At 48.9% G+C, this 23,774-nt stretch overlaps 2 protein-coding genes across 2 annotated transcripts; one reads left to right on the plus strand and one right to left on the minus strand.

Annotated features, from left to right (window-relative positions):
• Nucleotides 1-6,850: 6,850 nt before the first annotated feature.
• Nucleotides 6,851-11,629, minus strand: LOC144125294 (uncharacterized). The gene is made up of 4 exons (XM_077658553.1): nucleotides 11,052-11,629; nucleotides 9,488-9,562; nucleotides 9,214-9,404; nucleotides 6,851-8,644 (listed from the first exon to the last, which is right to left on the minus strand). The coding sequence occupies exons 1-4, from the start codon at nucleotides 11,319-11,321 to the stop codon at nucleotides 7,606-7,608; spliced, it is 1,575 nt and encodes a 524-aa protein (XP_077514679.1). The 5' UTR covers nucleotides 11,322-11,629; the 3' UTR covers nucleotides 6,851-7,605.
• Nucleotides 11,630-15,225: 3,596 nt separating this feature from the next.
• LOC144125301 (uncharacterized) lies at nucleotides 15,226-22,565 on the plus strand. Its single transcript, XM_077658565.1, has 2 exons — nucleotides 15,226-16,261; nucleotides 22,339-22,565. The coding sequence occupies exons 1-2, from the start codon at nucleotides 15,226-15,228 to the stop codon at nucleotides 22,563-22,565; spliced, it is 1,263 nt and encodes a 420-aa protein (XP_077514691.1).
• The last annotated feature ends 1,209 nt before the right edge of the window (nucleotides 22,566-23,774 follow it).

A 23,774-nucleotide genomic window follows, 5' to 3' on the forward strand; every position in this document is an offset into this window, starting at 1 on the left:
CCGCAGTGGGTATGTACCAGCAACGTCTGAGGCCTTCCTTCCTTCCTTCCTCTCTCTCTTGCGCAGGCTCTCTTCCATGCCGCACTCATACTTTCTCCAAAGCATTGCCCTCCTCTTCCTTCGCGTACGCCGACAATGCGATTCCCAATGACATTCGCATTGAACAGCTAGTGCTGTAAAAATGGAATGCAAGCACACTCTTGACCATTTTAACAGCGGGATGCCTTGAGCCCTTATTCACTTACGAAGTGTACAAAGACCGAATAATTATCTTTTACCTCGTTCTACACTTTGAGGAGGCACGCACGTGCTGGAGTTATGATACAGGACCCTAGAAGCAGTAACGTATTATTCTGCCCGTTTAAAGAATGGAAAACGAAGACGGGGCATGAATGCTCTCACAAATGCCCTGACGATGCCCTGTTAGCACAATATCGAAAGCACCTTCGACGTGTAGGTCATGCATTTGAAGCACGCCGGTTACGCGGTCACCCGGTTACCCGGTGAAGGCTGTTTGTATGAGCCTCGGTAACAAGACCGAAAAGATCAGCTAAGTGTCTGACGCCGCGACGGTCACAGCCGAAGTATACCGTGGAAAGGTGTTTCCTGTAGTGCCCTGCATACATGGCTTGGCCCACAATTCGAAGAGGGTGTAGACAAGGCCGGAAGTGACGGTCGTCTGCTCTGTACCACAAAACGGTTATCCCAAGCGTTGCAATATAAGTGAAGACAAGACCGACAAACCAACTGCGTAAAACCCCACAAAAGCTCGGGATACGCTGTGAGGCAATGACATCGTCTCCTGAATGTGATTTTTATGCGACAGAATATAGAGTGGGCAGAAGGGGTGGCATGTGAATGAACATGCGCATCAAAATTCGTAGTCAGTGAAAGTGACGGACGCAGAACACCTGCCCGCACTGTTCACAATGCGTGTCATACCCCTAACTTCACAATATTATAATTCTGGCAGAATAAGAACAAATGCTGGCAGCACGCGAAATCATCGAGGCGCTTACTAAAAAATGCAATGAAATAAACAAATTAGCGTGTTAATGGAATTGCATAACCACGCCTGCGGTGCGGTCTGATCCCGGTGACCACAGACGACAACGCACTCCCTCACCAGAACAGGATTTGGCCACCCTGGTGTAGTACTTGGCCACAACCTTCTATGATCAAACCAATTAACCCTCGGCCCTCAGTCCCCAGCGGCTGCGGAGCAACTGGCCAAGGCGGTGGCCAGACCTGTGACGCCGCAGAGGGTGCTAAGAACTTCTGGCTCCGGGCAGGCCGCCATTGGAAACTGAACCTGGCAACGTTTAACGCTATATTCTTATCCAGTGAGGCTAGTCTAGAAGAACACCCTCTAGTTCGAGAAACTATCCAGTATTAAATGGGATCCAATAGGCTTAAGTGAGGTTAGGACAGATGAGGTGTATACAGTGCTAAAGGTGGCCACGTACTATGCCATAGTTTGTTAGAGTACAGACGAAAACTAGGTGTGGGAGTCTTCATCAATCATGATATAGGTGGCAACGTAGAGGAATTATATAGCATTAACGAGAGGGTGGCAGTTTCGTAATTAGGTTTAATAAGAGCCACAAACTGAAGATGATACAGGTCTACGCGCCTACATCCAGCCATGAAAACTAGATAGTGGAAAGTTTCTGTGAAGACGATGAATCGGCAATTAGTAATGTAAAAACACAGTACACTGTACTGATGGATGATCGCAATGCCAAGGTAGGCAAGAAGCAGGCTGAAGGCCAGGAAGACGGGGACTACGGCATAGTATTTAGGAACAACAGGGGGTAGTTACTAGCAGAGTTCGAGGAAATAAATAGTTTAAGAATCATAAATACCTTGAAGCAACACGGTGGTTTGGGCTAGATGGTTGCTATTCATAATGGAGACAAGTTTCGCAGAGCACAGGAAGTGGACTTGGAAGGGCCCGAAAGGCGACACTAAAAATTAAATAGATTACATACTACGCGCGCCTCCTGGCATATAGTGAAGGATGTAGAGGTGGCCGCAGGATGGTGAGGTCTCGAGTTAGCTTAGGTTTAAACAGAAAACGGTGGAAAATGGTAAGGCAAATAACATCAACGAGTTAGCGGTACGAGGGAAAGTAGTTGAATTCCGGATTTCGCTGGAGAAGAGATATTCCGCTTTAGCAGAGGATGACAACCTCAGTGTTCAGGAGATAAATAATAATCTCACAAAGATATTACGGAGTCTGCAACAGAAGTAGGTGGTAGGGTAGCTAGACAGGATACATGCAAGCTTTCTCATGAGACGAAGGAACGGATAAAGAAATGCCAAGACGTGAAAGTCTCTGACCCCATAGATAGAATAGAGCTGGCAGAATTGTCAAAGCTAATCAATAAGCGAAATGTAAATGACATTTCGGCGCATAGTGAAGATCTAGCAGGCAGTCAAGAAGGGAGGTAGCTTAAAAGCGGTCAAGAATAAGCTAGTCATTATCAAAAATCAGATGTATAACCTAATAGACAAGGATGGCATTATCGTTACCAATATGCATAAGATAGTTAAAGTAGTCGGATAATTCTGCACAGATCTCTACAGCAGCTGGAATCATGATTCGAATAATGAAGCAAGCGGTGCAGAGGATGATATGGACACCCGAGAGGTAATGAAAGGAGAAAGTAAAGGAAGCTTTGCAAGCAATGGAAAAAAAAAGCAGCAGTGCAGATTTGTAGAAGAACGGTGTAGACATTGTGCTAGAAAGACTTGTCATCCTGTATGGGCCGCCGCGGTGGCTGAGTGGTTATGGCGCTCGGCTGCTGGCCTGAAAGACGCGGGTTCGATCCTGGCCGCTGCGGTCGAATTTCGATGGAGGCGAAATTCTGGAGGCCCGTGTGCTGTGCGATGTCAGTGCACGTTAAAGAACCCCAGGTGGTCGAAATTTCCGCAGCCCTTCACTACGGCGTCTCTCATAGCCTGAGTCGCTTTGGGACGTTAAACTCTGTGGGGATACACGCGAATCCCCTGTCCCATGGTAACGGCCGCGCGTAATTATCACGCGATGTTATGCGAGCGCTGTTCGGGAGGTTTGCGAGGGAGGGCACTCACGCCGCCCCCGTTTCCTTTCGCGCCCCCGCAGCGACGCCGCCGCGGAGACTTTCCCTCTTTCCCCTCTTTCACGGAGAGACCTCCTCTCCACATCCCTGGAGAGGTGCGGTCGCGCGGTTCTCCATCCCCTTTCCCCATCCCCGCAAGACGCTTTACAGCGCCGTTTCATGGGTGCTGCCATGTTTGATCACGTGATCATGCCGCCATTACACGCCTCCTAACCGTTCGCCAACTGCCTCGTCGCGATGGCTGCTGCGTCTGCTGGATCAGTTCTCACAGCCAATGTTTCGGCAGATGCAGTCGGGAAGAAATGGGAAGACGATACTAGGCTTTGGTCAAAGCTTCAACGGACATGTAAGTACCTGAAATTAATCACTTGACGCATGAAAACTTGATCGCGCTTCATATCGCGGAGAACCGCTCGGCTTTCGTCTCCGTCTCTTCGAAGTAACGAATGGATCGCTTCAGCGCTTGTTTCCAGTCTCTTTGTTGTTCTCGTCTAAAGTGGCCAGGTTAAAATCCGCGTTTGGCAGCGCAGGTCGTTGTCTTAGAGGGCAGTAAATGACCGTAAACATCGCTCCAAAGCGTTCACATGCGCACCGTACCCGTTTGTTTACAACCGGTCACGAGCGGGTGCCTGTTATCCAGCGGCGCTTCGGAAACCTACAGTATTTCTTCTTGTTTGTTGAACATATAAAGGCGACAAATTAAATACATACGTGTGGCCGTGTGCGAGTGCCGGCGAGAAGTCGAGTGACTGGGCATTTGCATTTTGACGTTGCATTTGCAATGTTAACGTTGTATTCTGACGCTGTATTGCCAACGATAGATGAATTACCCTGCTAGCGATGTCTGCCCACAGTTCAACCGTTCGGACTCTGCTGCTGTGAAATCTTAATCTTAGCGTTGCGCGCATGATAGTCACGCGCGCCTGTAACTACAACATGACACTGATGTGCAGAATGATCGACAGTGTTGCACTTCGTGACTAACAGCTTCGCGACCGCTAACCTAGATATGGCACTCGGGCGCACTTACTTTTGTTGGTTTTTCTGCCAGTACGACGTGTATGACTTTAGATGGTAGTGACGAGGTCAGTTTTTGTTTTTCAAGTTTGGGCATACGGAAGCGACTCCAGCTCCTTAATTAGCTGTTCTGCTTCAAAAAATTAACGCGTTAAATGTATCACTGGTTACATTCTTGGTATCTGATTTATGTTGTGCCCTGCATTAATTTGGCTTTTTTGTTTTCCAGTTGTGTACGAGTACATGATCAACGCACTGGACACGGATGGAAACCCGGCACATAATTACCGAGGGTTTGCCGAAGGGTTGAACCTTCTGGACAGTGGCCACGTTGGCACTGCATTGTGCAAACGTGACTCCGAGAACTGCAGCATTAAGGCTGAGATAAGGTCGACACAGTCAGTTGGACAGGTGTACACCACTCAGGTCAACTTTGGAACCACTTTTTCTGCTGCTTGCAGCTGCAAGGCAGGCCATAGTGAACGCTGCAGCCATGTCTGTGCTCTTTTAATGAAAATTGTTGAGGCGACGAGCATGGGGCTGACAGGTACCTCATGCACTGACAAAGCATGTATGTGGAATGCGTCCACCGCACAAAATGTGACTCCTGGCACGATGGCGGAATTGTATGACCACCAAGAGAAGCCAAGTCAGATGTTAGAGTTTCTGACTCATGACATGATGGAGGCCCACTTTGCCAAAGGCCCCTTAAATATTGACAAGCTGCAAGGAACACTGCTGCACTCTGTTTTAAAACCAAAAGATGAAGCCAGGAGTAAAACGGGCAATGCACGTAAAGAAGATGTTCACTTTCACTTCAAGTGATAATTCAGCTTAAAAGTAAAGCAAGCAATTGTGGAGCTGTAGTGCCTTTTATATATGCATGCTACTGTTGGTTATTACGTCCAGAGGCATGCATGGCACTGTAATTGCTATGATGTTTTCTTATATAAATTATTGGTTTCCAACCTTCCTGTGCCAGTAGAAGTGTTCATAGCTTGCCTTGTGTGAACGCTGAGTAAACCCATTTTTTTTCCATCACCAACTCATGAAATAATGGAGTGTGTATCTCTTTACGTACGCAGGCTCATCACAGCCACACGGCTTCCATAACAGCCAGCTTACGTGCAGCCATGTAAAGAGTTCTACAGTAACCACGTACTGGTTACCATCAGCAGTGCAGCCGAACTGTTGAAGCTTCAGCGGGGAGGCAAGGCTTGGTTTGAACAGAGACATCTGCGCATCACAGCAAGTGAAGCAAGGTCGATCCCAGTCAAGGCAGCCCCAGATAAATGGGTTAAAACACACATGAACCCCAGCTTTGCTGGTAATGCAAGTACATGGTAAGGAAAAAAACTGGAGATGGTGAACGTCTGATACTCTGAATTTTGTTCATTTAAAGCGGGATGTTTTCAACGGAACAAAAAATCATTGCAATGCACAGACCCCAAACTTACTAATATTGCTGTCACTTAAAGAACTGAGCGCCTTTTTGGCCTGTTGTGCAGTAAAATGCCTTTTGCGATCACTGGAGAATCACTCTTTATTGAATGCAATGTTAAAGCAGTCGCAGCAGAATGAATTAACTGCAGAACACTTTGTTGTGGCACTGCATGCAGAAGCGGCCTTTTGTTTGCTAACATCATGCTTGTTGTGCAGATCAGCTACCAATAAGCTGCAGAGGAAACTCGGACAAAAGCTACAGCGTAGTATTTCTCGTTCTTTGTGCAATTTTGTCTGCAACTGTATACTAGCCTTCTACACCTAGTGGTGTAGGTAGGAAAATTTTGCTTTTCTTGGGCCGCCCACCTAACAGTGTAGCGGTTCACCCACCAAAGCAATACTATTACTGGAATCAGTACATTTAATTGCCTTTCTTTAGTTAACTACTTACTTCCTGCAAAAAGTTTCAAGTAGTTTCCAAGCCCAAGCAGGTAATGCAGAAGTAAGACTTTTTCACGCATTAGTTGATACTTGAAGTTTGAAATAAGTGTGTACTTAATTGCCATAGACCCTGTGTTGTCGTCAGTTCTTTTTCTGATGTCAACAAAGCATACACTTATTTCAAAGTAATGCAGACATGATCACAGGATTTTCAAATACTCTGCTGAAATTTAGCCCTGGGAGCTCTCCATATCCGAATAGTTGAATCAAGACTGGTGATAAGCAGTATCTTGGTGCAGATAATTATCTTTTCTGCATGCTGTATCTACAGAAGGGTCCCATGGTCGAGCAGCATTATAGTGATAAAATAGCATAAGGTCACATTGAGTGATGTGTGATGTTTTTCTCCTGTGAAGGTATGGATCACAGTCTGAGCCCAAAGCACGTGCCTGGTACGAAAAAACAAAGCAGACTCGTGTTGAAGAATGTAGACTCGTCGTCCATCCTGCAACACCGTGGCTAGGAGCTAGCCCTGATGGCTTTGTACCAGAACTGGACCTGCTGGTCGAGATAAAGTGCCCCACTCCACAAACACTGCAGAAACATGGCAGCCTGGAAGCGCTCTTCAGGAGCGGCAGGTATGATGTTGGGTACAAAGATGACGTGCTTCATCTTCGTAAGGGTGGAAAAAACAAATATTACACACAGGTGCAGTTGCAGCTGTTTTGCTGTGAGAAAAAACAGTGCGATTTCATAATTTGGTCACCCAATGAAGCGCACATAGTTCAGGTGTCTCGTGATGAGGAATTTCTGAAAATGCATGTTCCAAGTTTGGAGAACTTTTATTTTTCACACTTGCTCCCTGTGCTTGCAGACAGTAAGCGGTAAAGTAGCCGTGTATGTTCTGTAAAATACAGAGTTGAAATAAAAGAATGCTCACACAATATGTACAGCCACTGACTTCTTTTTCTGAGTAGCCAAGTTCCTGTCCCCTCCGCGGCTTAACATTTACACACAAGTAGTAAACATTACATGTTGCTTATAATGGAAATCAGTTCCCAGCAATCGCAATACAGTGAGGAAGGAGTATGCACTAGCAATCTGAGCAACCATAAACAGCCAAGCTCCTAAGCTTTGCAGTAGTGAGGACTATATTCTATTTCATACATCAGGCGAGACACTGTCAAAGCTAGCGCACTTGTTTGCGCTGCCTACATCCACGATCAAAAAGTACTACGTTCCTTGTCATGAGCGAGAAATAAATTTTTTGCCTGCAGGCTATTTATGTGATGATATGTCGGGAACTTTATTACATGTGCTCTTATTGTTGACATCACGCTGTCGCTTTCTAGTGCCTTTGGCCAATCGGTCACAAAACAAGCGTGGAGTAACACGCCTCTGTTTGTTTTTTCATGTGGGTTACTCCCTACTTTTCACAGCGTTGCACCTGATGTAAGAAACCGAGTATAGTTTTGTCAATCTCAATAGGTTTGGAGTAAATGTAGTGCAAAACAAACCACATTATACAGCCCAAAGGTAAACTTCATAGTCAGAACTTTTATGGACAGCACACAAGTCATTTGCCCTTCCTAAAAACAGTTTAGCACAATGTCTCTTTAATTAGGGGTGGCTGGAGGTTGCAGAGACCGGCTACAACTACAAGGATGTCATCAACCAGTGGTTTTTTGGCAAAAAAGCTCGATGGGAGCTCTTTTAGCAGTCTAAAGCACTTTATCCGCCTTATCGAACGCTCAACATGGATCCGTAGCCTGGCCAGGCGACGTGATTCCACAAGCTCTGGGCGGCTAATCTGAGACCGACCTTTCGAAAAGCTCGGAAGCATCAGCTTAACTCCTGCAGGAAGGAGGTCACTTATGGTGAAGCCCCGGTCAGCGAGGATTGTGTCACCTGGTGCCAAGAACTTCAAAAACCCACTGTGCTGGGTTATGAAACGGTCACTTGCACGACCACCGTATGGCTTTGAAGCGAACATTACAAAGCCACAAGGTGCGATTGCATGCAGGACCTTTGCAGTATTGTGAGACTTATATCGGCTATATGTCCTGTTCCTGCGTTTCAGGTTGCCTGGCCGCTCAATAAATATCTCAAAGCAGTCGATGATGCATGTTGAAAGCTCGTACCTGTTAAAGCTGTCTGGAATTGATGCTTTGATTGTGTCCCTGGCAAGCCAGAAAACAAGGTACTGCCGAGAAAATTTGGCAAGCCCTGACGAAATAGTACAGAAAATGCGACTGACTGCAGCAGTTGATATCGCAAAATGAAAGCTCAGGTCGTGAACAAGGAGACCCAGCCGCAGCCTCATCAGCGTCAGTAGCACCTGATCCTCAAAGGGCAATTCGAAGGGTGTTTTCATTGTGCTTGCAAGGGCTCTCACCAGCTCGTCAAATAAGTTTTTTGAGAGCCCTGTGAAAAATTTGAATGTGTGAGGCTGCAAGGTGGAGCAAACAGTAAATGCTGTCTGGCACGCTGCTTCAGTTGAGCGCTGAGGTGATGAGGCTGCACAGTATGTGTGGTCCTCGTCTCCTTTCATGTCAACTTGGACAGCCTGTTCCATCTTCACAGTCTCGCACCTGCAGCCGCAGGTCTGACACCCTGCTGCAGTCCTCTCTCCATTACTCCTGCAAAATAAATGGCACTGATTATTAAGTAAGTATCACACTACTGCGCTATTGCCAGAGCACATAAACCCTTTCTAACAATTTTCAGTACACTGAAAATGAAATGTGCTAGCTAGCTAGCAAAACTGCATGAGACATGCCTTAAAATAATTTCGAAGGACGCTATCAGCAGAATAGGAGCGCATGCAAACAACCTAACATGGCTCTGATTGAGAGGGCTACTTCCATGCAACATTACTGACACTTAAGCATTCTCCAATTTACACTCCAACCCTTACAGACCTTTGCTGTATTTATTCAAAGCTGTAGTTCACAGTACAGTCTTGTCCCATGGTGACGCGTCTGTGTGGAACATATAATTATTAATGTAATAGTGGATGCATAAGGTGGCAAGTGCTTCAGTTAGTAACCTTTCAGTCTGCACACACTTAGTGTCAACAGTGTTTTTTCTTCTCGAGTCCCCGTCTGTTCACGCGCTGATCATTTAGAGCCCACTAGAATTCTTCGGCCGACACAAAAGTACAGGCAAGGCCCAATGACAAACACCAATTACAATCCCTGCATCATACCTTGCTGGCCTCAGGTACGTGGCAGTAGGACGAGTGTCATCTGTTTCTGACAAGCTTTCTTCTTCCTCTTGTGTAGGGGAATGTTGTATGCTCGTATTATGTGATGTTGACGCCCCAGTTGAACTCGTCTCAACCATTGGTGCGATGACCAAGCGGTGCTTCAGCACTCTTCTCCCCTTGTGACGGACAGCCTAGTGTTTGGTGAAAGAAAAAAAATAATTCAGTTCTTGTGCTGTAGAAAGATCTCAACAGAACTAGAGTAAATAATACTTACAGATGTTCCAAGATGCAGTGTTGGGTATGGGTTATTTGGTGTTGGGCGGCCGTCAATGAAATGAATGGAGCACACCTGCAGGAAAAATGGGTTTGAAAGGCTCATTGGTATTTGCAATGTGCAAACTAGGTCTCACACCAGAAAACAGGCATGATCTAAAGGTGCACCTGGCCTCTTGACTCACTAGTGTGCACAAACTGTAACGGGACCACAAGCGCTTCTCCTTAATGTTCCTTAACGCCCCTGCTCATAACATGATAGCAGCATTTCAAGGTGATGCGAATGTTAACTACATATACAGTATGGTGGAGCTGCCATAAAAAGAATGTAAACCAAAAAGGCTCCTGCCTGCACCACTGACGTATAACAGGCTTAATCCAATTGTAAAATAAATGAAAAGGCACGAAGGCAAGACATCATTTTGCCACCCGTAGGCACTACAATGGCAGTGATATGATTCCTCAAGCAGCCTTCTCTAGCTAGTGCGCAATCGTTTGAAGGGATTTCCTGATGTAAACATGATGCACGCATGGCAATGCGTTTATCCTACAAGCAGTTCACAATTCTGTCAGCCTCGCACATAAAACCACGTTATGAACCACGCTTATTTATTCATTTAATGCTCATTTTCATATAAAATTTTATATTTATTATTATTTTATTTTTCATTCTGGAACATTTTTAGGGGAGGGGGCAAGACTTCAAGCCTATTTTGTTACTTATTTATTTAATGCTAATTTACATAATAAATTTTATATTTTTAATTTTTTTTTTTACTTTTCAATGTTGAAAAGTTGATGCAAATTGTCACATTGTGGTGACGACACTCCAGCAGTCAGGAAGGCAACGAAAAGGCTTCCAAAAGAAACTGTTTAAGGGGCTGTCTCGCGCCCACTAAGAATAACTGAATGCTAGTTTAGGTTACTCATATACGAAATGCTTTACAACTGGCTACGAAGCCAAGTAGCTCAGCTCCATTGTGCTTTGCATTAAGAGTCATAGAACTGAAGTACTTCAATTGTTATAAACCTGACCCAAGTGCAAGCACTTGGAGACTGTGGGTGGGGGGGCTGCCCCCCTGTTCCGGGGTCCCTGTCTCAAGTTGTATTTGGTTGTAAGTGATCAGCTTCACTGTGAGCGCTGGACTGCGACGTCACTTTTAATCCCTTGTCTCGCATGGACCGCGATCGAGGATGGGACAACCAGACAGCACGGCAGCCTGAAGGGAAGTGCTTTATTCCGAATATTGTCCGCGAAGACTCTGCACCTTGGAGTGGAATTAAACAGTAGCACTACACGGCTGCAAGCAATACACGGATCGGCGGTGAGCGCTGCCCGCTCGCATTGCTGCGCGGTGCATACTCGACAGTGACGATATGTGTAGGAGCATAACACGTTCTTTTCCGTTCCCAATTCAGCCTCGGGAGATCCTGTCTTATCGCCGCACATCTTAACATGTTATCTGCAACGCCACCTCGATCGCTACACAGGCAGATGCAACTGACAACGCCGTCACGGTTTCGTCTGCAGAACAGCTTGTAATGCGGTAATGTTGCGCACTTACCCTCGCAGCCTTTCCAGGATTGAAATCTTTTCTTTGTAGGTTGGCTATCCAGCGCTGGCGGACGAGTTTGTTGCGTTCGCCCGCCGGAAAACAGTGCATGGCGAACGGGCGCAAACAGGGGCAGTCCTTGTGGAGTTCGGGACCGTGAAGCTCGCAGACTGACTCATCCCACACCTTTAAGTCTCTATCGCAATTTTTGCAATCAACAACGCAACAGGTTTTACCTCTGCCTTTCCACAGATTGCTTCTCAGATCACATACGGCAGCCATCCGCGATATCACCAATGCAACGACTGCTGCGACTTAGGAGGTGCATAATGGCGCCGAGAGCGTCGGGTGCCTGTGGCGACATCTGTTGTGAAGTGGAAGAACTGCGCGCTGTAAACGGTCTATACAGAAATCGAGCACATTCCCCCCACATAGCCACAAGAAGGTCTTCTGCCGGGAGCCGCGCACACGCGCGGACGCAGATCTGCCACGGAGACCGCTGCCATTATCGCCCGGCCACCGTGTGTGAACTGGCCGCGAGCGAGGAGCCACGCGAGGTGAGCGGAACCTTTCTCCCCCACCGTTTTGTGTGCGCTCCACCCTTTTTGTGCATTTCACCCCCGTACGCGAGCGGAACACTCCCTCGTTGCGGCGGTTGTTTTGTTGCTTGCTGCTGCTTGTATTGCTCGGGAGCAATAAACACTCATCCGAGTAGCATACTCGTGTTTGTCCCCTCTGGCCCGAACCCGCCGTGGTTGCGACTTACCGCACCGCGGGTTGGGGGTCACAGCTCTGACTGCTAGGGCTGGCACGTTGGTGCTAGAGAGCGACTACTGCTTCGAGCCCTTTGAGCGTTATTACAAGAATAATGGAAATGGAAATGCAGCGATGGCGTAGAGGTAGAACATCCGCCTCGCGTGCCGCGCAATTCTCCACCGGGTTTAAAAAAAAAAAATCCGCGTGTCGATGGAATTGCATAACCAGGCCTGGAGTGCGGCCTGATCTCGGTGACCAGAACCGACAACGCACTCTCTCACCAGAGCAGGATTTGGCCACCCTGGTGTAGTACTTGGCCACAACCTTCTATGATCAAACCAATTAACCCTCGGCCCTCAGTCCCCAGCGGCTGCAGAGCAACTGACCACGGCGGCGGTCAGTCCTGTGACGCAGCGGAGGGTGCTAAGAATCTCTGGCTCCGGACAGGCCGCCATTGGAATCTGAACCTGGCAACGTTTAACGCAAGATCCTTATCTAGTGAGGCTAGCCTAGCAGTGCTGTTTGAGGAACTAGCGGGAATTAAATGGGATGTGATAGGGCTTAGCGAAGTTAGGAGGACAGGTGAGGCGTATACAGTACTAAAGGACGGACACGTACTGTGCTATCGCGGGTTAGAGGATAGACGAGAACTAGGTGTGGGATTCCTCATTAATAAGGATATAGCTGGCAACGTAGAGGAGTTCTACAGTATTACCGAGAGGGTAGCAGCTATAGTAATTAGGCTGAATAGGAGGTACAAGCTGAAAGTGGTGCAGGCCTACGCACCCACATCCAGCCATGATGACCAGACCGTTGAAAGTTTCTATGAGGACGTAGAATCGGCAATGAATAAAGTAAAATCGCAGTACACTGTACTGATGGGCGACTTCAATGCGAAGGTGGGCAAGAAGCAGGCTGACGACCACGCGGTAGGTGACTATGGGATAGGCTCTAGAAATAGCAGGGGAGAGTTATTAGTCGAATTCGCGGACAGAAATAATTTACGGATCATGAATACCTTCTACCGCAAACGAAAAAACAGGAAGTGGACCTGGAAGAGCCCCAATGGTGAGATTAAAAATGAAATCGACTTCATACTATGCGCTAAACCAGGCATCATTCAGGATGTGGCCGTCCTCGGAAAGGTGCGTTGTAGCGATCACAGAATGGTAAGGTCTAGAATTAGCTTAGACTTGAAGAGGGATCGGAAGAAGCTAGTGAAGAAGAAGACCATTAACGAGGTAGCCGTAAGAGGGAAAGCACAGGAGTTTAGGATAGCGCTGCAAAACAGATATTCGGCTTTAACGGAGGAAGATGATCTTGATGTTCATTCAATGCACGATAATCTGACAACAATAATTACGAAGTGCGCAGTAGAAGTAGGCGGTAGGACAGTTCGACAGGATACCGGGAAGCTATCTCAGGTGACGAAAGATCTAATTAAGAAGCGCCAAAACATGCGGGCATGTAAACCTACAGATAGAATAGAACTAACGGAGCTATCAAAGTTAATAAATAAGCGCAAGGTAGCCGACATAAGGAAGTTTAATATGGAGAAAATCGAGCATGCTATAAAGAATGGAGGTAGCCTAAAAACAGTGAAGAGGAAACTAGGCATAGGTAAAAACCAGATGTATGCATTAAGAGACAAGCAGGGCAATGTCATTAGCAATATGGATAAGATAGTTAACGTAGCCGAAGAGTTCTATACAGACCTGTACAGTAGCCAATGTAATCAGAGCGTTAATGAGACAGACAGCAGTGCACAGCAATGCGTCATCCCGCCAGTAACGAAAGATGAAATAAAGAAAGCCTTAGAAGCAATGAAAAGGGGAAAAGCAGCTGGGGAGGATCAGGTAACAGCAGATCTGTTGAAGGATGGAGGGGACATCGTGCTAGAAAAACTAGCCACCCTGTATACGCAATGCCTTATGACTTCGACTGTACCAGAAGCTTGGAAGAATGCAAACATTATCTTAATTCATAAGAAGGGAGACGCCAAGGACTTGAAAAATTACAGGCCGATCAGCTTACTATCCGTTGCCTACAAAGTATTTACTAAGGTAATCGCTAATAGAGTGAGGGCAACGTTAGACTTTAATCAACCAAATGATCAGGCAGGCTTTCGTAAAGGATATTCCACAATAGATCATATTCACACTATCAATCAGAAATGCGCAGAATATAATCAACCTCTATATATAGCTTTCATTGATTACGAGAAAGCATTCGACTCAGTGGAAACCTCAGCAGTCATACAGGCATTGCGTAATCAGGGGGTAGAAGAGCCTTATGTCAAAATACTGGAAGATATATATAGCAACTGCACAGCTACTATAGTCCTCCATAAAGTTAGCAATAAAATTCCAATAAGGAAGGGCGTCAGGCAAGGAGACACGATCTCGCCAATGCTGTTCACCGCATGTTTACAGGAGATATTTCGAGGCCTGAATTGGGAACAGTTGGGAATAAGAATAAATGGAGAATACCTAAATAATCTGCGATTTGCTGATGACATTGCCTTGCTGAGTCACTCAGAAGGTGAACTGCAAATCATGATCAATGAGTTAGACAGGCAGAGCAGATCGATGGGTCTAAAAATTAACATGCAGAAAACCAAGGTAATGTTCAACAGCCTAGCAAGGGAACAACAGTTCACAATCGGCAGCGAGAGCCTAGAAATTGTGACGGAATACGTCTACTTAGGGCAGGTAGTGACAGCTGATCCGGATCATGAGAGGGAGATAACTAGAAGGATAAGAATGGGGTGTAGCAGCGCATATGGCAAATTCTCGCAGATCATGAGTGGCAGTTTACCAATTTCCCTCAAGAGGAAAGTGTACAACAGCATAATCTTACCGGTACTCACCTGCGGGGCAGAAACGTGGAGGCTAACGAAAAGAGTTCAGCTTAAGTTAAGGACAACGCAGCGAGCCATGAAAAGAAAAATGATAGGTGTAACGTTAAGAGATCGGAGGCGGGCAGAGTGGGTGAGGGAACAAACACGGGTTAATGACATCCTAGTCGAAATCAAGAGAAAGAAATGGGCTTGGGCAGGGCATGTAATGCGAAGGCAAGATAACCGCTGGTCCTTAAGGGTAACGGAGTGGATTCCAAGAGAAAGTAAGCGGAGCAGGGGGCGGCAGAAGGTTAGGTGGGCGGATGAGATTAAGAAGTTTGCAGGCAAAGGGTGGATGCAGCTGGCAAAGGATATGGTTAATTGGAGAGACATGGGAGAGGCCTTTGCCCTGCAGTGGGTGTAGTAAGGCTGAAGATGATGAAGATGACAAGAATAACCCCCATATTCTTGGCGCGCAACGTGGGGCCAGAGGTGTGACAAACCGAGTGTCTGTGTGACCGACTGCCGACACACAGGCTAGTCATCGCGTGCAGCGGGATTGACTTCCAGTCCCTGCTGTGGTTGTCCGATATGGCATCTCAGCAGCAACAGGTTGACGCGGCAGTAACAACTACTGCTGACGCTAGCCCCTGCGATCTAATATCGTTTGAGCCGAGCGGTGATTCACGCGACACACTGGCTCAGACGAGCGGCAACGCTAGGCACTTCTCGCCAAGCGCTATGTCGCCAGGTAGAGAGAGCACGGCGCAACCTGCGCAGCCTTGCTCATCCCACGCGGCCCCTCAGCCAGAACTTCCTGGCCAGGCCAACCCTCAAGAGGCTGTGTTGCGCAACGCCTTGCGCCTCATAGAGAGCCTCACGGGTATCGTGCAGAACAACCTGCAAACGCCCGCTCCAGTAGCGAGACCTAGGATACGGGTGGACCTTCCCAGCTACGGTGGCTATCATGATCTTGTCAGCGCCAACGAGTACCTGGATCGCATGCTGAACTACCAGCAGGCGACGGGGCTTACCGATGGCGAGGTTCTGGCGCGCGTCGTGCCAGTCTCGCTGACAGATCATGCTGCCCGCTGGTTCCGCCTTACTGGCCACCGGTCACGCACAATGGAGGAGTTCCGAGTGAGGTTTCGCGAGTTCTTGCCCGCAGATTACGACCGTCGTCTGCGGCGCGAGTTGGAGCTGCGTACTCAGCATCCGGACGAATCCTTGCTTGAGTACGTGAGGGCGATGGACGAACTCTATCGTATAGCAGACCCCTCAGCTCCGAACGGCGAGAAGGTAGAGCGCGTCACGCGACAAGCTCACCCTACCTTCGCAGCCTACCTACGAGGCGTGCAGTTCAGGGACTTGGACGGACTCGCCTCGGCAGCCAAGCGCATACAGGCGGACATACTCGCCTCCCGCGCGTATCGGCCACCACCGCCAGCGTCGCAGGCACTTGAGCCGCGATGCGCCTGGAACGGAGACACTTTTCGCATTCGTTCCCGGGGTGCTGAAACGGTTGCATTCAGTGACGGGCAACTGAGAAACGGTTGGGAATTGTCTGACCGAGCTCTCGACCCGTACACGTATGCTATGCGGGCAGCACACGCTGCACGTAGCCAAGGTACGCAGAATCGGGACCGACATGCCGACCCGAGGACGCTAGAGCAAAGGGCAACCGCGACGGTACGCCCGGCAGGGAGGAACGGTCAACCGGCGCGAGGCGACAACTGCCCCGCCCGGCAACGGCCGAACACCCTCTGCTACCGGTGCAACCAACGAGGACACTACGCCCGAGAATGCAGACGCCCCGTGAACCGAGAGCACGCGCTTTCGGGAAACGAACGGAGCCGCCGGTGAGCAACGCTGCACAGCCGGCGGCGTCAACAGCGGTGCTCAGTGACTCACACGAACTCCTAGCCCCGCTGGCTTGTCGTTTGGAACCACCCAGCGACACGCCAGTCCCGCTTATTGAGCATACGGCTGCTCGACGTAAGTTCATGGCTTTGCTAGACACAGGAGCGAGCGCGTCCCTGTTTGGCGACGAGGTATGCGAGCATCTCCGTCGGAACGGACTCCGACAGCGAGCGAGCAACCTCACGTTCCGATTAGCCAGCGGCACAGCGCACGCGAGCGGTGCCGCGCGGCTTGTGGTGCGGTGGGAGAAACGAGTGAGGCGCCAGCGCTTCGCTCACCTCCCCGGCCTATCGGTTCCCATCATTCTTGGTAGAGACTTCCTCGCCAAGACGGGCATTGTTATTGACGTCTGCAACGGAGCGAGCATGTGGCACCCTGAAACCTTTCGTTAAACCCCCAAAAGCGTCTGAAGCACATTCGCTTTCCGATGCTACGCGCGTAGACGTACGCAACGATCGCCCGAAAAAGCCCCTCGAAACGCCTTCGGCCGAGCTGCCATACCAGCCGGCCGACCGCGCCGAGAGGAAAAGCGCGGAAGGGAACCCCTCCCTTCCCGTGCGACCCCCTATGCCCCCTGCGGTGGCACTCTGCGCCGCGGCGGCATGCAGGCCTTCCCACCCGCTCCTGAACAACTGAGGCGGTTTGTCGGGGGAGGAAAAAGCGCGCTTGTCTCTGCTCCTTAACGAATACGACGCTGTATTCACGGAGCGGCCTGGCAGCACTACGCTGGTTAGGCACAAAATTGAGACAGGCGACGCCGTTCCGTGGAAGTGCAATCCTCGGCCAGTCAGCTTGGCTAAGAGGAAAGCGCTCGATAACGCTCTGGACGAACTTCTCGACACAGGCGTTGTGGAACGTTCAAACAGCCTCTGGGCGTTTCCGGTGGTGCTGGTGCCCAAAAAGGATGGAACTACCCGCATTTGTGTGGACTATCGACGCCTGAACGAGGTGACGCGGAAGGACGCATACCCACTTCCGAGCATTCCCTCGATCGTGTCTAATGTTGGTGGAGCGAAGTACTTCGCTACGCTCGATGCCAGCAGAGGATACTTTCAGGTGGAGATGACTCCCAGTGACCGAGAGAAAACAGCTTTCACTTGTCACAGGCAGGGGACTTTTCCAGTTTACCCGAATGCCTTTCGGCCTGGTCGGAGCGCCTGCGACGTACCAGCGTCTGATGGACCGTGTCCTTGGCGATGCAAGGTAGCACCACGCTCTTGCTTACCTGGATGACATTGTCGTGTATTCGGCAACCTTTGATGAGCACTTACGCCATCTCAGGGACGTACTGGAAAGGCTGAGGTCGGCGGGAATCACTCTGAACCCGAACAAGACCCAGATAGCGGCGACCCGAATAACACTGTTGGGGTACACGCTAGACAAAGGACGCCTTTTGCCGTGCGAGGACAAGCTGCGGGCTATATTGCAGTTCCCGTCGCCGGCAGACATAGGCGGACTGAGACGCTTTCTGGGGCTGGTGAACTTTTATCGCCAGTTTATCCCAGATTGCGCAGCTCTGCATTGGTTCGTGTCTGGCTCCTGCACTTTCGAACCTGCGCATGGCACAGGGTGATCGCACCCTCAAACCAGAGCTGGAAGGCAGGAACGTGTTGGCATGCTTCCGCTATGTAGACGATTTCTTGCTGTGTTTTAGTGCGGAAAAAGCAGGCGCGGTTGACGCGGCGGCGATGGTTACGCTTTTTAAACGTATATTCGATGGCCTTGACTTCGCGTATGAACTACCTGAAAAAGCGATGCTAAGATTCCTTGACCTACCACTACAGGAAACCCCTGTCCACACTTGCTGGTGGTATCATACAAAAAGTGAAAAAAACATCATGAGATATGATTCCAGCCAGTCTAAGCTTGTCAAAAAGAGTATTGCCCACTCGTGCATGATGCAGAGCCTTACGAAGTCCTGCGATCACAAAATGACTAAGAGCATCAGCGTGCAAATCAGTCGGCTGATCGATAGTGGGTTCCCAGACAACATGATCGCTTAAGTGGCCGAAAAAGTGATAAAATCCTTAAAGGAGGAAAAGAAAGAAGTCAGAAGAGCAGGGGGGTAGAGAAGGAGTGGTTGTCATACCGTATATACATAAAGTATCGCACGCATTGAAGAAAGTGGCAGACAAACACGAAATGAGTTGTATTTAGCGCCCAAAAAAGCTGATAAGCCTCTGCAACAAGGTGAAGCCGAAAGGAAAGCGTGACAAGCGCAAGGAATGTGAAATTGCCCACAGGGAAAGGTTCATACCATGCCAGAGAGACATTATTGATAAGATTCCAATATCATGCGGGAAACAATACATTGGGCAATCAGGAAGATGTACCAACACGAGGCTTCTAGAGCAGAATAATGACCGCGAAAAAATTAACCACCCGGGGAATTTAGCGCACCATTGCAGCAGGTGTAAAAATAAATGCGAACCGCTCTACCACAGGACCACAATTATAGTTCAACGGAATGAAAGGATTGAAAGAGAAATAGTTGAAGCGTTTTTAATCGAAACGGCGAAAAATGTAACGTGTGTGAGCACTCCTTCTATTGCACTTACAAAAAACGAAATTGATATGATAAATGCTGACGCTGCGTAGTGGTCATGGTCACGTGTTTGATGACGGGAAGGTTGCATTTTCTTAAAAACTGACGTGGCGTATATAAACGCATCTTCCGTAAGGAATAAACAGTTGTTAGTTCGCGCTTGTGTCGTGTGTGTATCGTCTTCTTGTGTCGTTTTTAGCGCATACGCTCGCATAATGGAGGAGCTCCCCGGCTTCCTACGCGTCACTCAAGATCAGAAGAAAATCCCCGTGATTAAGAGACAATTTTGGTAGCATTTGCTTGATTTTATGCACACAGAACCAAATGCACATCGATGTCTCTGGCTGCCCAGGGCCGTCCTCTGAGCGTGAACCACGAGTTCATGACGGAGCAGTACGCAGCAGGAGAAGGCCATGACCCCATTCCCGAATTTCCGTCGACAAAGGAACCTGCTTATTCTTCAGCCAAGCCCGCAGTGGCCTTCTGCTTACTCAAAGCACATTCATCAAAGGGATGCAGAGGGCGACATTTTTTAGCAATGCTCCCAGTGAATCGCTAGATTCGTGTCATCAGAGAGAGCGCACTCAAGCTAGTGCGAAAGCAAACCCATTTGGATATACACAATTTGTTATTGCGCCGTCTAATTCCTGAGATCAGCCCCCAGAATTTCGTCTTCGCGTACGTCTTTCATCCTCTGCACGAGTTGTCATTCCGCCTCCGTTCGTGCTTCGCACAAGTTTTTGGGACGGAAATTTTTTGGTAACTTTACCATGGAAGCTGCCATCACTTTACTTGCAAGCGTGTGAGCAGTAACCTGCAGAAATGAATCTTATTAGATCAGTACTTGTCCCCATGGCTGATTCTTAAACCACGCGGATGGAAGAAAGCAGCGCACATAAAACAGGAAAATGGTCGCTCTCCAAGCGGTCGGGCCCCATGGTTTATGTAACTCGAATATCAGTGGAGTGCAATGTCAAGTGTATGGCTGTCGCTCAAGAAGGAAGCTCAAAGAATGTGGGGTTTCATCTTCTGCTACATTAGTACAATTTTTTTCTGGTGTACCACGTGTTGACCACGTCCACCTTTTTTTTATTTGCCGCTCCAAACAGACCTATAGGCGCTGATATCACCGCAGATCATTCTAGGAGCTGCACAACGGTCACAAAGCTGCCGCAGAGAAATATCTATGGTCACCTTCTTCCGCGCAGACACGTACACGACTGCGACAGATTTTCTTGCGTCTAGCTGTGTCGACACCGCAGCGACTCCTGCGTCGTCTGAGCGTAGATCGCTGGCGTACAAAAATACATTCGAAAATTCACGGAGTATGTATGAGGCGGCACGTTCGTATGAGAAAATCCTCATGCTATGTTTTTTATGACCAATAGGACAAGTTTTCGGGCTACTAGGCGCTGATCCATTGTTGTTTACAGGGCTTCAAAACACGGACAGAAGATAGAAAACATGGAAGACGACGTCTCGAGACAGATGTATCGATGTATCGAGACATCGATTTGTTACTTTACGGTCCAGCTTCTGACAGTGCGTAGACTAGAATAGGCTTTCCATCAAACAAAAACCCGAACAAAAACCAATACTGCAGTATATAATAAGGGCACTACTTTTCGGCCATCTGGCGGGCCTTGCGGTTCAACATGAATCCTTTTATATCGAAAAGGAGTCCGTTGCAAAAGCGACTATCACCGTCACAAAGAAAAGCACCACCTAGGGGCAAGTTCATGAATGAGCGTGCAGAGCGGCATCACTGGTACGTGCGACTGCAGTGCTTCGAACAGCGCACGTAAAATCTCTGATAGATATTGGCTTTTGATCTCGTTATTTAAGCAACACATCGCTTCGCGACACCGGAAAATGTTGCGCGTTGGGGCACGCTATGGTAAATCTTACGTGGAGCTGTTGATGGGAGATCCCTCGTGGGCCTCAATGCCGCTTAGCCAGGCTGTTATCCGGTAGTTCAGAAACATAAGCCCTGTTTATTGGGGCGACTCGGATATTCGACCCCAACGCAAGGGACTTTTCTCTACAAGGTACAGACTTGGCTGCGGGATACGCCTTTGCTCCAAATGCTTTCCGAAAATGTAGCGCACCGACATAGAAGCGGCAGCCCCTTCCGGTCGCTGGATGCTCGGTGCCGCAGTTGACACAAATAAATATCGTTGTGCGCGCCGCCGCACCGTTTTCAGCACCGCTCACTGGCGCAGAACCTTGCAATATGTGTAAACCATTGGTGTCTGAAACAGCGCACACACTTCCCGATGTGCTCAGCGCTTTAATCGCTTCTTAAACAAATCACAACGCTAATTTCCTCCGGTCGCTCTGAGTGTCACTCTCCAGTCTTCTGCTAAAGATTCCACGCGATGCAGTATTCGCTGCCTGTTTGGTATACACCTCGGGATTTCAAGTATGCAAGAAGGTATTTTTGCATTTGGCACATCGGGACGTCTATGGGGAGCCGGGTGTTTTGCATGTAAGAGTGCGGCAGTGGGACTCGCACACTTAGGTAACTGATTTTCTTATACTGCCGAAGGGTATCAGTTTGCTCTTCTGTTGAGACCTGAGAGGTCAGCCCCGTGTGAAGTGAGAATTGCGAAACTCGGCAGCAAGTACTGTACTCGGACGTTAATGAACCGATGCGAGAAATGTGATGCAGTTCAACTGTCAGTTGTCCCATCTGGTGAGACTATCACTGGCATCCCAACTTCAGGTGCTTGCAAAGGCTCACAACGTTAAATCCTCGCCTCAACGCACCGGCAGTTTCAGCCGCCATCTCATCGCTGCCCAGGATCATCGCGACGTCCGCGTTCACCGAATAGGCGGCACTGGCGTGGTCGTCGTCCCAGTGCCCGCTTCTTGCCGTGCGCACCCATGGCCGCATCCCCGACGCTGAGGTCCTTCGGCTGCCGCAGCGCCCTCAGAGGTAGTGCGATTTCCTGGCAGAGCAAGACCGTCTTGCGAATGCGGCCGTCTCGGCAGAAGTAGTCTATAATATCAACTACGAAACAAGCAAAAGAAAGCGTCGTTGTTATATGGACTGTTGCCTTTAATGTACCATGGATTCACTCAGGCAGTCACTGAACATCGCAGGAATGGAACTCTGTAGCCATCGCTAATAGCCAACTTGTCCAGCGCCTCGACTGCTTCGTGTGGCAAGAGATTGTCCGAGCACCGCTTGCACTTCACGTGGTGCACTGTGCTTGCTACTCTCCGCAACTCAAAAGTGGAAGATGGAGGAACGGCAGCTCCAGATGAGGGCGGTTGTGCTGACGCAGCCACAAAAGCGGGGCGTAGGAAGACAGTACAGAAGCCCGAGGTGAGCGAGGCGTCACAGCCCCGGCAGAGGGCGGCCGAGCTGAAGCAACGCCCCCACGGCGCGGGCTCGGCACGCCGCAAGTGGGCGCACTCACTGCCCTTCAGCATCTGCATGGCAAAACGCTCATCAGAATGAGAGACATGCCTGGTTATCACGCGTCCACATCCTTCCCGCTGTAAGCCGCTAGTCTTGGGGAAAACACGAACGCATCAGCCTCGTGCGCGGCAAGTACTTACTTCAGACCCCAGTGCTGCCTTGAAGGCCACACTTTCTCGCACAAGAAAAAGCGCCACGTGCCTTGGTCACCACCCTTCCAAAGCTTTCGAAGGTGCCACCGTAATTACACATTTGGGTACGTATATTCTACAGCGCATTTCACTGTGGGTCGTTTGCTCTAAATCGCGTGTGTGTACTCAACATTTTTACGCCCTAGCGTCGTTATCGCACGGTAAATTCTCCCCGCCAACGACATACCGTGCAGCTTCGCTTACTTCACGCATTTAAGCAGCCGCATAACCTTGTACTTCGAGTAGCCAGAATCCGTAACATCTGTTCCGGTCTCTGTGTTTCGCGCAATTTAGTGCGTTCCGTTATTATTATATATCCTGCATAACTGACGTAAAGTGTTTGGACGCGCTGCCTGGCTTTGATATTTGCAGCACTTTAATAAACCTTACCCTTACACCAGCAGCCCAGCTGCCGCGGTGGCTGAGTTGTTAAGGTGCTCGGCTGCTGTCCTGTAAGAGCCGGGTTCGATCCCTGCAGCGGCAGTCGCATTTCGATGGAGGCGAAATGCCAGAGGCCCGTGTACTGTGCGATGTCAGTGCACGTTAAGTAACCCCAGGTGGTCGAAATATCCGGAGCCCTCCACTACGGCGTCCCTCACAGCCTGAGTCGCTTTGGGACGTTAAACCCCCCTAAACCAAACCAAACTAGCAGCTGAGATACTCAGATCTCCTTCATTTCGCAGTTTATAACTGACCGTCATTTTGAATATATCATGTCGTCTACCACGTTACTGAAGCTTCCGGACCTCGTGGCCAAACGTAGACGCTATATCATTTCTCCGTGCGGATTCCGAATGGAAGGGCCTTTCTCACTGCATCGCAGCTATCACCTGTGCATCACTCTTCGTAAAAGCTGCAGATGATTCTTTTTTCACGCTGAAGCAACGTGGCAACCATTGCACTATTTTTTTTCTGTAGTCCCACCCCTTATGTACTTCACCTGCACGGTTCTTTAATGTGATGCAGACATAAAATTTTCAACGCAAATAAACGATGCTATTTGTTTCATGAGCGTAAGGAAATGCCTTCTAGGAAGTTTCAGTCGCAGGCGGTGAGT

The sequence above is a fragment of the Amblyomma americanum genome, chromosome 1, assembly GCF_052857255.1.
Source record: "Amblyomma americanum isolate KBUSLIRL-KWMA chromosome 1, ASM5285725v1, whole genome shotgun sequence".
In the NCBI taxonomy this organism is placed as follows: domain Eukaryota; kingdom Metazoa; phylum Arthropoda; class Arachnida; order Ixodida; family Ixodidae; genus Amblyomma; species Amblyomma americanum.

Excerpts from the sequence above, each read along its gene's own strand:
- LOC144125301 (XM_077658565.1), top strand. The coding sequence starts at position 15,226 with ATGGCATCTCAGCAGCAACAGGTTGACGCGGCAGTAACAACTACTGCT. Across the intron at positions 16,262-22,338 it reads ACACGCTGCACGTAGCCAAG|TGGAAGATGGAGGAACGGCA; the intron begins GTACGCAGAATC and ends GCAACTCAAAAG.
- LOC144125294 (XM_077658553.1), bottom strand. The coding sequence starts at position 11,321 with ATGGCTGCCGTATGTGATCTGAGAAGCAATCTGTGGAAAGGCAGAGGT. Across the intron at positions 9,405-9,487 it reads CACTGCATCTTGGAACATCT|GCTGTCCGTCACAAGGGGAG; the intron begins GTAAGTATTATT and ends ACCAAACACTAG. Across the intron at positions 8,645-9,213 it reads ACGTACCTGAGGCCAGCAAG|GAGTAATGGAGAGAGGACTG; the intron begins GTATGATGCAGG and ends TTTATTTTGCAG.